Consider the following 17,464-nt stretch of genomic DNA (forward strand, 5'->3'; position numbering starts at 1 on the left):
AACTCAGGCAGGGAGACTGTTGGGCAGCAGGGCGGGCGGTACATCAACAGAATCCCAATCCTGTCCGGCCCTCTCAACACAACATGCAGACACTAGAACCCAGCAAACTGCTGAACAGGGCACCTGGTAAGGGAGATGGACTCACGATAGACCATTGCAACTCCCCCTCCCTGTCCCTGAAATCTTGGAATCCCCTTAGTTTTAGTTCCAGAAGTGTCTTTTTTCAATTCCTATTTCAGTGTTTCATCCAGCTCCATACTCTACTTCTGTATGTCTCAGCACATCTAGAAAAATTGTGGTGTCCATTAAGTCCGTCCCCTCCCCCAAAAAATTTTTCCACAGTGCTCCAGGCTTGCAGAATCATTCCTGCTTCTTCCCTCCCAAATACCAGAGAATCAAGACAGAAATGTTAGGTGGATCAGCCGTAAGAGGGAATATTTATTAAAGCACCTGGAGTAAGCACGCTGTTGTGAGTAGAAAAGGTGTAGCACTCCCCTACTCTTATTATCTAAACATACTCACTTCTAGAATCCCTCAGATGAAAAATTATCTAATGGTATACAATCATTGTTGGCCATTTGAGTTAACAGATGTTGTACTATATAATGGGGAGATAAGGATGGTTTACCTTAAAGATAAAAATCTTCTTGTTTCTTGGCCAGTAGAGGGCAGCATCAATCCTGGATGGGATACGGGTGAGAGGTTTGGGGTAGCCAGGGTCCAGCTTGAATCCCTGATAACGCCAAAGCTTAGTACCTGTAGCCACAGTAAATGAATACGAATTAAAAGAAACGAAAGTGCAAGGTAAGGTTCCAGTTCACAAATGGTTAGTGACACAAACACAATCTAAGTCAGAGGTAAATCACTTGTGATTTGCCCCCATGCAGGCTTTTAGGGACCTTCAGGAAGAAAAGTTGAAAAGGGGGTGTGGCTGATGAAGCAAAAGAAAAGCCTCTGCAAAGTATATGGCTTTTAGCTGGAAAAAGGTCCCCACAAAACACGCAAATGAGATATTTCTAGGAAAAGGACAAGGAGCTCCTTTCCCGCTCCTTGCCTCTAGAATTCACAGACCTTTGAAGAAGTAGGTGCGCTCAGTACGGGGAGAATGCACAGCAGCATCTAGCCACCCGGGCAGCCCCTTCCACAGTGCTGAGATCTTCATAGGTGGGTTAATACCAAAGTCTGTCACTGTCCACACATAATCACCACGGAAAGCATAGGTCTTGTCATACGGCCCTAGAGGAGGTGACGGAGAGGAAGGGTCAATGTGAGAGCCTAGTCTAGTGCATTAGGGGTTTCCTTAGTTTGGAAAGGTGGACTTGGCACATAGCTTCGTGGCCCCAGTCCTACTTCCGTTTGACAGAATATTGGAATGAAGTCCTGGGTTCAAATTTCTGAACTCACTAGACAGTAACTTGTCCCTGGTTCTCAGATCTTACGTTTGTAATATTAGATTTCTACCTCACAAGGCTATTGAGAGGAGCAATTGAGGAACAATAGTCTAAGGCACTCTGTACGCTAAAAAGTCAATAGAAATTATTATTCTAATGACATATAAAGCCTTGCTTTGCGCTGTTACACTCCTGTGCTGCCATCTCCATGCCTCCGACACTTCATTACACTGACACTGGTGAGTAGTCCATCCTTTCAACTTTTTGTACTTTCCTCAGCTCTGACAGCCTCAGGTTGCTATTGCCTCCCAACCCAAGCCCAGTTTTGCTTTAACATTAATCCTCCTTACCAAATAACTATTTGATATGACAGCATGTCAGTGACCAGAAAAGGCCATGGAAGAGACCTTTTTCATGCAAACCTGGGGTGGGACCAATGTGTTCTATCTCCTTTTCTCCAAGTTCTGGGGGTTTGTTTGGATTTGGGATGGAGAAGGGAGACTTACCCAGCATCATAGCATCTAGCCCATCTTTGCATGGATTGGGAACTTTACTAGGTCTCAATGGGATAGCAGGGACAGTAGTCTGGGCAGGAGAGGTCATGGTTGCTGTTGTTGAGGTAGTCTTCTTGCCTGAAGGAAGAACAAAAACTCTTGTTATGGGCAGAGGCAAGGAAGATAACAGGGATAGGGGAAAAATACTTGGCCAACCCAGTCAACCAACTCCTGATATTGTATTTATGTGTTACTATTTTGCCCCTAACCCAACCAGAATGGGAGGCATCAGAAAGAAGTTCAGACCTTGCCTGGCAACAGTCTGCGCCTCTCTGACAGAAGCTGCGGTCCACCTCATGATTTGAAGACCACTGGCCCAGACCCATGCTTCTCATAATGAGAAACAGGCCTCCCCGTTGCTAGGGAATCCACAAGCTGAGGCACAGCATGACGGCAGAGAAGGGGAAATAAATGCAGACACACGCACGCACGCACGCACACACACAGAATGAGAGCACAAGAAAAGAATAACCCAGAGAAAACACAAGAACCATCTTTTAGAAGTCTTAGGATTGCCACTTATGATTTGCCATGAGGACCTTGTATGACTGACTGGCATTCATTGTGCATTAGAAGTAAAATAAATAACAAGCCTCTTCCAGTTCAAATCCTCCTCAGCTCCATTTATTTTGCTATGATTTTTGCCTAAAAAGCATTATTTTCATGACTGCCATACTAACACCTGAGAAGACTGAAACCTGGGAAGTTCATTTTGAGTCAAGTTAAAGACAGGCAGCTAAAAGCCCCAGGATGCAACCTGGTCTCCAAGGACTTCCCTTGGAGGACTTCCCTTGGAGGACTTCTGTCCTCAGCAGTCCCAGATTCCAGGACTTCCCCCTTTACTGTTATACAACTGAGCTGTATCACCCATGCAAGGCAAGGGCAGATTGGAATAAGGAGCTGAGGTGCATAAAGAGAGAGATCTGGGAGCCGAACTCAGACTCATGATTGTGGACCGACCCAGGCATTCTAACTTGACCATATATAGAAGCAAGCAAACCGTTTTAGAGAGACCACATCTAATTTGGACCTCAAAAAGCCTTTTTTGCTGTGTGAAGGAAGAAAGAGAAAATCACTGTTGTGCCTCTGAGCCCTGGTTTACGTGGATGGCAGATATTGCGCTAAAACTGTTCTTGTCCCATACTGCTTCCAACTCTGGGTGACAGTCACACGTTTGAAGATACTGCCATTAAAAAATCACAACACATAGAAAACAAGTATGTCAGAGAGAAGCTTAGACTAGACAGTTTCTCCTTGACTTCTAATTTTCTATGTCTAGGGATATACTTTTTTTTTTTTAACATCAAGAAGCATTCAATCATATAATCCCCACTTTCAATTTGAATTCCAGGAGCGGTTTTACCACCTTCATCTGCTGCTTACCACCTCATCTACCACCTCATACTGGGGAGTGAGCTGCAGTGGTATATAATAAAAGTTTGGGCTTTACTAAAACCTCTGCTAGTTTTCACCCAAGGGAGGAAGACATTAATGAGCCCTTTTGTCTCAGAGTCTTTCTACTGCAGAAGGAGATGGGAGAATTCTGGACTGTACCACTTGATGGAATGGGGGATTCTTTATTCAAAGAGCTTTTCACATGGGATGAATGTTATAAAAAGATAATAACTTTCTATCCGCATTCAGAATTGGACAATCCATAATTCTGCCACTTCAACCTCTCACTTATAAAACGTGTAGAATGGCTTTCAGTTTGTGGAGGAGTGACATGGCATCCAGAGCCAACATGAATGGGCTTTCAGCTCTTGCTCAACACATAATATGGCTCTGTTAAAAATTAGTTGTTTGCCAAAGACCTAACCTACACACTCAGATGTTTAATAAAACTAGTTATGACACCAGTGCTGCTCATGCCTCTAAGTAATGGATGTATCACAGTATTTTTAGCAATTATTATAACTAATAGGGGGTATTCCTATTATTTCTACCCCCTACTAATAGGGGGTGTTTCTATCTGCATTTCTATTATCATTATTTACATTTTTATCCTGCTCTTTCTCCAAGATGCTCAGGATAATGAGGTACACCTGGCCTATCGTTTTAAAGTACAAGGAAGTGTGCTTACAACCAAAACCTCTGATTACCTTTTGGGGTATACCATCTCTAGTCATTTTACTGCAATTTTAATATCAGACAAGATAGTCACCTGATTTACTGCTTCAGATGTGTACACACAACCAACGAACCCTCTCCTCCCATTATCTCCCCCTCCCTTAAAATTTAGATTGTAAGCTTCTCAAGGCTAGGATCTCTCTCTCTCTCTCTCTCTCTCTCTCTCTCTCCATAAAGCTCTGCAAGATAAATGTAATAAATCCGAATTGTACTTTATTACACAGGCCTACAAAATTGAGGGTCAGAAAAGTTTTCCCCAAACTTTATGGTGTTGATATGAATTTGGGGTGCAGATTCCAAAAATGGCATCCGTTTTGCCCTATCATGTCTAGTTTTGGAGATATAGTATAGCCTCATTAGTGAATGGTTCAAGCAGCTTCCTCATGAGGAAGCCATGGTGTAGGCTTCCTCATGAGGATGCTGCTTGAACCATTCACTAATGAGGCTATACTATATCTCCAAAACTAGACGTGATAGGGCAAAACGGATGCCATTTTTGGAATCAGCACCCCAAATCTACCCAGGAATTGGTGTAACATCTAAGGAAGCAAACTGTGTGTTGGCCGGCGTTATCTATAAGTCATCATTGTTATTTCATTGACACTGTTGGTATGCAGTCATACATTGGAGGGATTATTTTGAGATCTCTTGGCTTGTTGGGCAGATGTGTGCAAAGCCTGTTGCCTGTCACCCAAGAAGCAGAAGAAAGGCCTGTCCCTCTTTCCATCCCTCCCCTTCAGTTTATACATACCATATAGGGCCTGGATGCCTTCAATGTCATCAGGATGCAGCCGGAAGCGCGGCCGGTAGCCACTGTAGGAGGGTGCCATGAGTGCATTTGGCTTCCGGGAGTGACCCAGTCCCAGCGCATGGCCAATCTCATGGGCAGCAATGATGCGCAGATTGACACCATGTGAGGTCCCCTCCGTCCAGAACTCATCTGAATCAAAGTGAACTGTCCCTAATTCGGGGATATCAGCATGAGCCAGTACATGTCCTATGAGAGATGAAGAGATGGGTTAGGGAAGTGTGAGGCAGTCCAACCACTGTGAAACCCTTTTCTAAATAAGGTCTTCCTCTGTGCAGCGCAGCACCCCATCAATTCCTTTGCACTGTCCTGTGCAGTATGGAACACTTTTGTATGCTCTGCTTCTTATACAGTAGGTCATCTACCAAAATTTGCCTTTTCCCTTCTCATTCTCCCGAAGGCACTGAGCCCCCTGCCTCATGCAATATAGCAGGACTTTTCAAACTGGGGCGTTGCAATGCCCCAGCCTGTGGGCCCTGGCCTGTTTCCCCTTAAGGGGTAGGGGCAGCCTGGGGAGGCAGCAGTGCGATCCCCAGGATCATGCCGCTCAGGGGGGCTGCAGGGGTTTGGGTGCACTTACCCAAGCCTCCTGCAGCCTCCCAGGGGTGCGGAGAGCCCTGCACAACCTTCTGCAGGGCTCCCTGCAGCTTTGAAAGCGAAAGTGGAGTGATTGCACCCCACCTCCACTAAGGAGGAAGTGGAGCGCGATAGCTCCACTTTCACTTCTGAAGCTGCGGGGAGCCCTGCAGAAGGTCACGCAGGGCTCCCCGCACCCCTGGGAGGTTGCAGAAGGTTCGGGTAAGTGGACTCAAGCCCCTGCAGCGCCGCTGCCTTCCCCCGCACCCGCTGCCTCCCCCCACCCCCACAAGAACTTAAGAGTGGCTCAAACTCTCCCTGACAGTTTGAAAACCGCTGCAATACAGCAACAGACGGTTATGGTAATATGTACATGCATTTTTAAAATCCCTTTTTTATCCTACTAAATTTCAATCCATTAATTAAACAGCCTTGATTTAAACTGGATTATTAGTTGGAACCATGGGATTTAAATTTTAGACAAAAAATGAGCACATTCTATTTGTTTAAAACTCTAAACAAAATTTAAAAGACACATGGAAGCCATATGCCTTTGCCTCATACCCTATGGTAAGGGTTGTATTTCTCTAATTTTTTTTTAAAAAGGTAAGAAAAGCATGTGACTTTTTAAATAAACTGGACACTATATATGTTAAGGAGCTCTCCTATTAGGTAAAAAGAGAAATGGTTAAAGTTATTTCAGGTCAGCTATAATTTTGTGCTATGGATGCTATCATTTCTTCCGTATTGGTTATGTATAACCTCATAGCCATCAAAGAAGCTTGCTGTCAACCATTCCTATAGTAATTTGGGGCACTTCCAAACAAAAGGCTTTTATTCCTTTATATGTGATATGTACTTAGTGATTCATCAAAACAAAAACTGGATAATTTCAAATCATGCAATTGTTTAATTCATTAACATAGTTGTGGCATAGCAGAGGTGTACCCCATGGATGTTTCCTAGGTGAAAGGGAAAAAAGTTATATCAAATCCAGCATAAAGGGTTTCATGTAAAAATTATGGAGAAATGGGTAGGGGAGACATTGATGAAGCTACAAACGCCACCTCTGATGTGCCCCAATTTTAGCCAATCACGACTCCACACTGGCCTTCTAAAACATTAACTAAGAGGGCATCATAAAAGGTTGGGGAATCAGGGTGCCCCCCTCCATAATTTGAGCAATGCTGGTTAAGTTGTAAATTGGCATTTGTTAAATCAGTGATACTCAAACTGGTGGGTTGCGACCCACCAGCTTGTGTAAAGCTTCCCTGTCCCTTTAAGGGCAGAGGAAGGGGAGAGGCAGCAATGTGATCCCCAGGATTGTGTAGCTAACAGGGGTTAGCTACACCTGTTTATACTTACTGAGGTATAAGTGTTTATACTTACAGAGGCTGTTTATACTTACTGAGGGCTGCTGCAAGCTGCTGGAGTTGCAGATAGCCCTGCACAGGCCTCTGCAGGGCTTCCCAAAGCTTAGAATGTGGGGAAAAAAGCAATCACAAACCACTTCCCATTTCGCAATCATAACCAGGAAGTGGTTTGTGATCACTTTTTTTCAACATTCTAAGTCTTGGGGAGCCCTGCAGAGCGCTGTGCAGGGCTCCCCACAACTCCTAGATGATGCAGCAGCCCTCTGTAAGTACAAATACCTCATCTTCACCCCGCTTAGTGATGCAATCCTGGGGGATCCTGTTGCTGCCCTTACCCTCTCCCTTACAAAGAGGTACCCCAGGAGTTTTACATCCGAGAAGACTGAAAACCACCGTGTTAAATGATTACACCAAGAGACATATAGCAAGAATGTACCTTTTTCTTTCAAAGTCTGTTGCAATACAAAATGACAGCAAGCAGATTGGAATCAGTTACTTAGACCAAGCCTTGCGGAACAATCATTTAATTCCCTGATTTAAAGTCAATCCATCCTGATACAAGGTTCGCTACTGAGCCTCCATCCCACTCTTTACTATGGAGCACTTTCTACTCAGCCCTTTGCCAAGCCCCAAGCAGTCCCCCCAGTAACACTTGGGGTCCATACCAGGCCCATCGAAGGGCCGTGAGCAGCCCAAAAGAGAGGAACCATGGAAGGAGAGGCGGATGTCAGCACGGCCAGTCCGCAGCTCCTGGAAGGTGAGCCGTGTCACATCACTCCAGTACTTAAAAGCTGTCTGAATTGCTTTGCGTGTGGCTGCAACTCCTAAATCCTCACTGTGGCTGTAAATCCGGTAAGTTAGGTGCTTCTTGCGCCAACGACCTGCAGGGAAAGACCCAGAGTGAGGCTTCAGAGTTTGGGCAGTTTATCTCACATAAAAGCAGTGCAGAATCTGAGGAGAGGAAAGACATAACACAGCCTGAATTACAGAATGCAGATATGTCCCAGAATTAAGTGTCAACTAAGCCATACAACTGTAGGCATGGGCTTCTGACTCCAATTCTCATCTTAGGGCTGCTTTTTACAGCCCTTCTGACTGCTGTGACTCCCTGTTTAAAATCTCTGCCCCTGATAGATGACACCATGGCAACAGTGACACATGACTCAATAAAAACCCAGCTTTAAGCAAAGTAGAAGCAATCCTAATACAGGCCAGTGAATGGAATTTCAGATTTAGGGCCTAAAGGTTGCAATCCTATCCACACTTACCTGGGAGTAAGCCACATTGACTGTAATGGGACTTATTTCTCAGTAGACATGGATTGAATTGGGCTCTAAGAGAGCTGAATTTCGACCCACTGAAGTCTGACAAGTAATTATTTTCATCCTAAATTCTGCATCAGTTAAATAGAAATAATAATTTCATTTTAAAATTCATCAGCTGCTTCAAACCACAGAATTGAATTTTAACATATAAATAGAAATAATAATTTCATTTTAAAATTCATCAGCTGCTTCAAACCACAGAATTGAATTTTAACATATAAATAGAAGCACCAGTAATATACAACTCAAATCCAGAAGGCAAACAACCAACATATTTACACAAAAATGAGCAACCCAAACCAATTTTAAAACCCCAGAAAATGAAAAAGTTTTTATCTTCTGTCAAAAACTTCTCAGAGTTGGAAGAAGAGGCATTCCAAAGTTGTGACATCACAGCTACCAAAAAGGCCTTGCTCCAACAGATCACAAATCCACTCACTAGCATGCCAGGAGTCTTACCTCATTTATGCGAATGATGATTGAAGAAGATAAGAAAAGTGACAAGATTTCCCTCTATTTCTTACCTTCTCCAAATTGCCCTGCAAATGAACTAAGAGGACCCCACCTCTCCCACACCCTTCTGGCAACTGCAGAGACTTGGGAGAAAAAATAGGGTCTTATCTCACTTGTACAGAGGCTTGGATAAGATAAGAAATGGCAGGAATCTCTCTCTCTCTTTACCTTCTCCTTACCACTGCACAAATTAGATAAATCCCTGCAGTGGTTCTCAAACTATTAGTACTGGGATCCACTTTTTAGGATGAGAATCTGTCAGGACTCACCAGAAGTGATGTCATGACCAGAAGTGCCATCATCAAATAAGAAAATATTAAAATAAATGGGGACCCACCTGAAATTGGCTCACGGCCCACCTAGTGGGTCCCAAACCACAGTTTGAGGAACACTGTACTAGAGGAACTGGGGAAGTAGAGGAAATTGCTGGAGAGGGAGAGGTTGACTAATACAATTCAATATTTGATAATGTTTTCTATTAAAGAGAAGCATATTCATGTATTCATGGTGGGCAAAGAATGGCTTGGAGACTGGATCTGACCTGCAAGATCCTCCAATACAGCCTCCTGTTCACTACTAACAAAATGGCTCTTGGACCCTTGCACTGGGCAGACCGATATTGGCACTGCCCATCCAAATGGACCAACCTTACTTCCAGATGCACTGCCAAGGTCTGTACACATGTGTATCTATGTTTGCGCGCACATGCACACAATAAGAATATAGGCACATCTGACCAGCCAACCAGGCTGAGACTGAATAAATATAAGCAAAAGTGTGTCCTGTGGGGAATAGTGTGGGGCTAAAAAAACTGAGCATAAACAAGAGCAAGGCCAAGAACTATTTTTCCTTCCCAGAACCCCTCCCATTCAAGAACTGGGTGCTGCAAAGACAGACCGAAAGAAAAGTGGATGGTGAATGTTGCATGGTTAAAAACAACTAGAATGAAAAATATTTTTACACTGAGCTGGAATCAGTGTGATGATGGTAATTATAATAACAAATACACATCATGGTCCTGGGTACAATTTCTATACCCCATGGGACCACTGGGCCAAAATGTTTGTCCACTCTTGTATTAAATAAGTAAAAGTGTGAACTCCTGCCTTGTGCTGCACAGCCCCAGTCTGTCCATATAAAGACAAAAACTTTCTGAAGGCCTACGCTGCGATGATGATAGTGGAAACAGACTTACTTCGCAGGGTGTTGCAAGGATGAGTAAGACAGCACTTGCCCATTAAAAATAGAATTGAGACGATGCCTCAGCTCAGCAGTTGGAGGAATGCTCACCTAAGAGTCGATATTTGAGGGTTTTCTCATTGAAAGGGTCTTCAACACCACAACGTGGCTGCCGCATTTGGGAGAGGGTTGCTGCATTCACTCGCCCAGTGCCAGGCAGTCCTGATGCAAGCTGGAAGGACCTGGGAGAGGGAGGTGGAACAGAAACCAGAAGAGGAGGTCAGTGAGATTGCACACACTATCATGGAGAACCAGGGGTTGTTTCTATTTCCCATGGACGGAGGGTTACCAAGTAGGCCACCATCTTCACAAAGCACGTAATTAACCTTTGGAACTCACCACCAGAGAATGGAATAATGGTCACAAGCAGTTCCTTATAAAACAAGAGTGTAGATCAATTGATTGATACTAGCTGTGATAGTCAGAAGCATGACCACTGTGCTCAGAAACAGTAAGAACCTAATAAGTAGCTGATTTGTAATAGAAAGCATATTTTCAGTTTTACAAAGGCTGAAAGTTCTCCCCTCCAACTCACAGGTGGGCAGCCCAATCCTAACTTGCCCTGTAACAGGTGGGCCGGCTGGCTTGTGCTGTATCCAGCAGAGTTGGGCCTGCTGCAGCATAACTAAGAAGAATCCATTCCCCTTACCCCATGTCATGCAGCAGTTGCCCCAATAGGGCTACTTGGATCTGTGCCACCGATATCGGTGGCACAGATTTGAGCAGGCTGGTATATAAGGCCAGGCTGTTCGGGAGGGCAGTTAGGATCCAGCCTAAGTGCCGGATCCTGGCACACACCCCCGGGCCCAGTCCAGCCACTGGCCTGCCCTCCTCCCACCCTCCCCAGACCACCCATGCTGGTGGCCCACTTCCAGCACAAACTTAAAGAGGCAGAGTTTGGCCTCTTGGAATTTGGAGTCATCACAAACATGCCTTATGGCACCTTTGCAACACTCCTGGGCTGGTGTTGGACTTGTGCCGGCCTAACTGTGGGTTAGGATTGGGCCTTAAGGCTACAATCCTAACCACACTTTCCTGAGAGTAAGCCCCATTGAACAAAATAGGACTTACTTCTGAGTAGACCTGGTTAGGATTGTGCCCTAAGACATATAATTAGACAAGATGTGTGCAATGAACTCTCAACAATCAGTTTTTGGGTTATTTTTAAGGAAAAAAAGTTTTGTGGGGGTGTGTTGCACTGGAATGGAGAATGGCTGGGGTAGAGTGTTTAATAATTTCCCACATAGCCCCTTCTTTGCAGAAAATTGCTCCCCAAAGCCATTTTTCCAAATGCGTTACTAAGAGGGCACACACATATTTGGAAGCCCTGGAGTGGAGGGAGATGATTTGGCATGGAGAACATGGCAGGGAAGAAAAGGATAATAATAATATAATAATATACAGTATTTATATACCGCCTTTCTTGGTCTTTATTCAAGACTTTATTCAAGGCGGTTTACACAGGCAGGCTTATTAAATCCACGCAGGGATTTTTACAAATTGAAAGAAGGTTCTCTCTTTCAAGAACCACCACATTCAAGATGTTACACTCCGATCTGGTTTAACATTCTGGCCTCCATCCTCCCACGCTCCGAGCAGATGGAACAGCTCAGCTGCAGCTTGCCAGCTGCTTCAAGGTCGCACGGTGCCGGTGGCCTCGAACTGGCGACCTTGTGGATGTTAATCTTCAGGCAAATGGAGGCTCTACCCTCTAGACCAGACCTCCTGCCCAAAGGATGAAAACTGCAGTCCTATACCTGGGAGTCTACTATACTTGACTATACTTCTGAATAGACGTGCATGGGAGTGGGCTCTAAGGCTGCGATCCTATCCATAGTTACCTGAGAGAAAGCCCCATTGACTATAGAATAGATATGCATAGGACTGGATTTTAAGTTCCTCCTACCTCCTGCCACTTTACAATTCTAAATTACCCACCTGCTGAGGTGATTTTTCCCCTAAACAAACAAAAACTAACCTTGCCCATATGAATTTTGTTCTACTCATTTGTGTGTAGCACTTACAGCCAAACTACACATCACATGCAATACATATGATTTGGCTTCTTCATTTTCATTTGTTCCTTTTTTCTTAAAATACTAAATAGCATGCAGAGCACAGTGAAACCTGTACCATGGAGAGGTGGAACAGAGATCTGCAGCTTCAAGAGGCTGGTGAAGTCAAGACCTTGTGGCAAGGGTGCTAGGAGGTATCCAAATTTCTAGTATCAAGGACTCCTGCTGCCTGGTCCAAGAGTTTCACAAGGGATTTATGAAAGGAGCACACAACAACATGAAAATGGCAAACTGAAGTATTTGCAATGGCTTCTTTAGTTGGACTGTGTTTTTGGAAGCAGAGGGAGCTTCCTACTGGTTAGAGGGAGAATTGGTTAGAGCAGCAATTTTCAACCAATGTGTTGCAGGGTGTGGCTGTGCTGTGAATGGTTCCCAGGCATACCACAGGAGTGGGGGAGAGTCATTTATTAGTAGGATGTGAGCCCCACACCAACAGTGCAATGTGCTTTGTCAAATGTCAAAAAACTGATGGCATGCCTTGATCAATTTTAGTGACTTGTCAGAGTTCCATGATACGAAAAAGGTTGAAAATCACTGGGTTAGAATGTCGGACTAGAACTTGGGAGCCTTTGGTTCAAAACCACCTCATCCATTTAGCTCACTGAGTGTTCTTGGGCCAGTCACTTGCCCTCAGCCTACCTCACAGAGTTGTTGTGAGGACAGCAAGCTGCACCTGAGCTCCTTGGAGGAAATCAATAAATAGTTTACCTCACAGCATCTTCAATATCTTCTTCTGTGAAGCCATCTGTGAACTGCTCCAGGGGCTTCTGTAGGTATCCAAACTGTTGTAGATACTCCTGGAATAGTACACAGTAAAATATATTCTTATGCATGCCACTCAGCACTCAGCCAGGTGTACAATTTATTAGCCAGTCTCCGAGAGCTGTGCAATTTAGGTGTCTGCCAAGGGTACTGGATGGACAAGCCACAGTTTGGCCTGGCTTTTCCCATAATGCTTCACACCTCTTGAAATATTCATTCTTCCTTTTACAATAAAACCTACTGAGATCATTAGACAATGGTGAAGTCAAGCAGAGAACTTTATAATCACTGTCCCCTTTCCCCAACTTAATGCCAAATGTGGAAACATGGAATCTTCCTGAATACCAAGTCTGCACCTCTCTCCCCTTAAGCCTCATTCCCCTCTAAAGCCTTAACATAAAAGTCACTATTAACTCCCAGTGACTTCTCTTTCTCTACCCGGTTAGGAAATTCCTGCCATCATCTTGCTTACTCAGCTAAAAGAAACCCACAACTACCATCTTTGCCAGCTCTCCTGCACATACAGAATTCTCAACCATTTGTGACTGGAACATAAATTCTCTTTTATTACTTTTGCATTGTTGTCACTTTTCAACATGTGCTTTTTTTTTTTTTTTTGAACCGGTCTGCTACAACCAATAATGAAGCTCACCAAACAAACTTCCCCACCGAGATCCAAGGCACACTGAAAAAGCAGGAGCTCCCACCACACACTACTAGACATTCTCCTCAGAGCTGATAAAACACCATCCTGGGTCCTCTCTTCCATCCTTGCAATGTAGGATTTTTCTGAGTGAGACCTCTCACTCCTCAGAAGAGTACCTTAGTCTTCTACCAGCTCCAAACACTTTCAAACATTTCAGACTATCCCATCATTTTTACAGAGAGCATTATTGTTAAGAAACTGAAGTTCTTCCAGAACTTTCCACTTCCATCACACCTCCATTTATGAAAAAGACACTATGTCTTTTTATGTCATGACATTCCTAAATTCTTAGCTCTTGCAATGTTAATTTTCATTTCACACAAAGATCCACAACTCACCAAAAATCATTGCTACATTTTGTTGTTTCTAGAAAGTTTTGTTTTTTTATTTATTTCTATCGTTATATTATTTATATCCTATCTTCCTCCAAGAAGCTCAGGGTGGCTGAAATGGTTGAGATGCAGGTCCTGATTTATTGTGTTCCTCATTTGGAGGGATTTGATACATCATTTTAACATTCATGGGGCTGAGGGTTGGTGAATATATATTCCTGCCTTGCTTTTTTCCTTTTGCCTGTGACAATTCCCTGCTCTGATGATGTCTGACTTGGGTTGCTTGATGCATTTGCTATTAACAGAAACTGCCATATTGCATACCACCACAGGCTTCCTCAATGACATGTAAAGTTGCACATTCTACTCATGGTGAATGAGTCAGGTTTTCTACAAGTAAGGAATCATCAAAGGACAAAGAAAAAAGCAGCCTTCCTCATGCAGAGCAATGCTATGCACTAACAGTGAGAAAGGGGGATAGAGAAAGTGTCAAGTCTCCATTATAGCATTTCCTACATGTATCCCATTCTTAATTCCTTAGCTTGACTTTGCCCCTCAACAGAGCACAAAGTAGCTTGTTAATCTAGTCATGAGGAATGGGTTTTTCAATCATCTAGAGACTAGGCCTCAAATTTTCACAGAATAGGGCTGTTTCCATGCTATACCCCAAAGATACGGAATGTCAACACTCAGATATAGATGTCTGTACCTGGGTACACATTTCCATGTGGATGACTGCACCTAAGCTAACTTCTACAAACCAACCATTTATGTAAACTGTTCCCAGATTGTACTTATGCATTGAATGGAATGTGTGAATAACTATACAGAAGGTTGTAATTAGATAAACTATAACCTGGATACATCTGTGTAACATGTGAACAGCCCTTAGTTACAGCACAATTTGACAGATCCAAATTGAGGACCATTGGGAGAGGGATAGACTGCAGCAAGCTCAGGCTTGCAATAACAGTAGAGAATGCAGGCTGGGTCTAAAAAACAAGGAGAGAACTTTGACAAAAATAGAAACCTCAGTACTGGGAGAGCTGAAGGACTGCTTTTTCTCCAAACAATATTGCCCAAAGGATGGAAACCCATCACAATTCCCCTGCAATGTGCTCTTCCCAGCCAGCTTGGCAGCTTTTCATCTCATTGCCCACCCACATACACCCAGTTTGACTCCTAATGTTGTGGGAAAGCCCAGACAACCATTGTTGACCTTGGCTGGGAAAGTTTCCCCTAAGCTTCCTATCCCCAGTGGGGAATTCTGAGAATGTCCCTTCCTTCCCTTACAGCAGACAATGATTTGCAAATCTAGCCAGAACTTGGGTCAAGGAAGAGCTCTGGGTTAAAAGGTAGGATTTGGGGAAAGCTTGGGATGCAGGAGAAATAAGCCTCAGGATGTAAGTTTTGGGAAAATCCAAGGTCAGAAAAGTGTAGCATATGGGATAGCAGACCTTATCTCATTTGCCCACACTCTATCACATGACCCCAAACACTGCAAACACACCAACCCCAGCATCTCAGCCTGGATTCTTACAGTGCAATCCTATGCATGTCTATTCAAAAGTCTCACTGATTTAAATGACAAGTGTGCATAGGATTGAAGACTTCAAGAAAGCCAGGAACTCCCAAGCCCTACATACCAGAGCTTCTTTCTCTTCCTCCTGGTAGAGAGCAGCACCTTTGGCAGAGATGATAAAAGCACAGATGTAGAACAGCAACCTTAGTCGTGACATCCTCCTGTCCAGTTTCAGCGCAAATCTTGAGCAAAAGTTTCTTGCAGGAAATCCTGGAAAATCTGCTGAGCGCCTCAGAAACTGTTTTTCTGGAATTAGACCAAGGTAATTCTGGACCTCTTTCTCCTCCTCTCTCTGTGGCTCTGGCTTTGCTCTGCCCTCAATCCATCCATGCCTTCCCTCCCCCTTTCCTGAGTTTATAAATCTCTCAAGGAAAGGAGTGAGTCATTTTCAACTCAAACATCATGTTGCAACAACCACAATGCAGGAGCCCCCCATCCCCACCCCAGGAACATTAACCCTTTGCAGAACAAGCATTCTCTTAAGTGATGGTTCCATTGCAACAGCTACTTTTAATAACAGGCCGTGAATAGTGGCACCGGGAGCCCATTGTTACGAGGAAGGTCTGCATGTCAGTTAAAGTCAGTGGAGCAGGGCCAGCAAAAAAAAAGAAAAAGTTGGCAACCCTAGACATCATGCAAGACATGAAAGAGAAGCTCTGCAGCTGCAAGTTTTTTGTATTCCCATTTCAGCCACTAAGTAGTTCTTCCAGATATACTATTCACAGACTATGATCCTATATACACTATGATATATAGTGTATCCAAATTTACTATACACAGACTATGATCCTATATATATGATCCTATATACACTTGCCTGGGAGTAAGCCCCATTAAACACAATTGGACTTACTTCTGAGTGAACATGCCTAGGCTTGCACTGTTAATCTTACTAAAATTCTGCTACTAGGAGCAAAATGTTTACCAAATCCTACAAAGACCTAGCCAGTCTTAGGTGGCTGAGTTACTCAGTTCACTTGCACCCCCTCCTCCCCCTTTATTCAATACAGTAATTTGGGATCAGGGTTTACTAGGTCTCGGTTCTGTTCAGAATACTAGGGCTCTTCCTTGGACAATGAGAAATAACTGACACAGGCAAAGCACAGAGCATGTGCAGAATGCTCCCAAACAAAATCTCCATTAAAATTTCCCATTTTATGTTATTATTTCATTCAATCCACCTTTATTGGCATAAAGTATGTTATTATTGTTTGTTAGCTGTCCTGAGAACATTTTATATTGAAGGGTGGCATGTACATTTATTAGATAAACACTGTCAAGTAATAACAGCCTTCCATACAAAATCACAGAGTTAGAACAGACAAAATGCCATTTAGCTCACACAACCCCTAGTAAAGCAGAACCATCCATTCACCAGTTCTCTCCCCTTGATCAACCAGCTTACACAAACTACACAGTTCCATAAGCAGAGATTTATAGTGCATTACAGAAAGGTGCTTTCCCAGGAAACAGCTTGAGATGATGAATCACACAGGAGAGTAAACACATAAAGCAGTAGGTTGACTGCTGACAACTCCACAAAGTCACTGATCAAGCTGAGCTGTAGGGCAGGGATTCCAAGGGCCAGGTTTCAAGCAAATTAGTGTCCTGGTCAAACCCCATTATAGATCTATGCAAAACAGCAAAGATCTAAATATGCCAACGCCTCTAAGCGCAATCCTAACTTGAGGTTTATCCGGCATGGCCATCCCTGCATTAGTGTCACAAACTGCAAGCTGCATCCTAACCACCATTCCCATGCCAGGCAGCCCTACACAGGCTTCCCAAATTTGCCCCAGCTCTATAACTGGCGCAGATCTGAGAAGCCCCATAGGGGTGGCTGGGGCTTCACTCAGAATAAGGGTAAAAATAACCCCTTACTCCAAGGAGACCTCCAGCCGCCTCCTAAGCTGCATAGGATGCAGCACAGGCCATGCAGCCTGGTTGCACCAGCACAGTTTGGGATTGGGATACCCATTAAATACATTTCATTTCTGAGATAATCTGAAATAATTTTAGAAATTAAGCCCTGACAGTTAATGACATGTCTATGAATGGCATTTCTCTGTTAACAGACCAGCTTCAGCCAATGAATTTG

At 43.8% G+C, this 17,464-nt stretch overlaps 1 protein-coding gene across 1 annotated transcript in view; it reads right to left on the reverse strand.

Moving 5' to 3' along the window:
- Window positions 1-15,500, reverse strand: part of MMP19 (matrix metallopeptidase 19) — a 17,349-nt gene extending 1,849 nt beyond the window's left edge. The window contains exons 1-8 of the mRNA XM_066614844.1: window positions 15,431-15,500; window positions 12,693-12,781; window positions 9,961-10,091; window positions 7,498-7,713; window positions 4,827-5,072; window positions 1,898-2,023; window positions 1,072-1,236; window positions 629-756 (exon numbers count right to left, since the gene is read on the reverse strand). Of these exons, the coding sequence (XP_066470941.1) occupies window positions 629-756; window positions 1,072-1,236; window positions 1,898-2,023; window positions 4,827-5,072; window positions 7,498-7,713; window positions 9,961-10,027 (948 nt within the window). The 5' untranslated portion in view covers window positions 10,028-10,091; window positions 12,693-12,781; window positions 15,431-15,500. The remainder of the gene's footprint in view (window positions 1-628; window positions 757-1,071; window positions 1,237-1,897; window positions 2,024-4,826; window positions 5,073-7,497; window positions 7,714-9,960; window positions 10,092-12,692; window positions 12,782-15,430) is intronic.
- Window positions 15,501-17,464: the final 1,964 nt, after the last annotated feature.

The sequence above is a fragment of the Tiliqua scincoides genome, chromosome 2, assembly GCF_035046505.1.
Source record: "Tiliqua scincoides isolate rTilSci1 chromosome 2, rTilSci1.hap2, whole genome shotgun sequence".
Taxonomy (NCBI): domain Eukaryota; kingdom Metazoa; phylum Chordata; class Lepidosauria; order Squamata; family Scincidae; genus Tiliqua; species Tiliqua scincoides.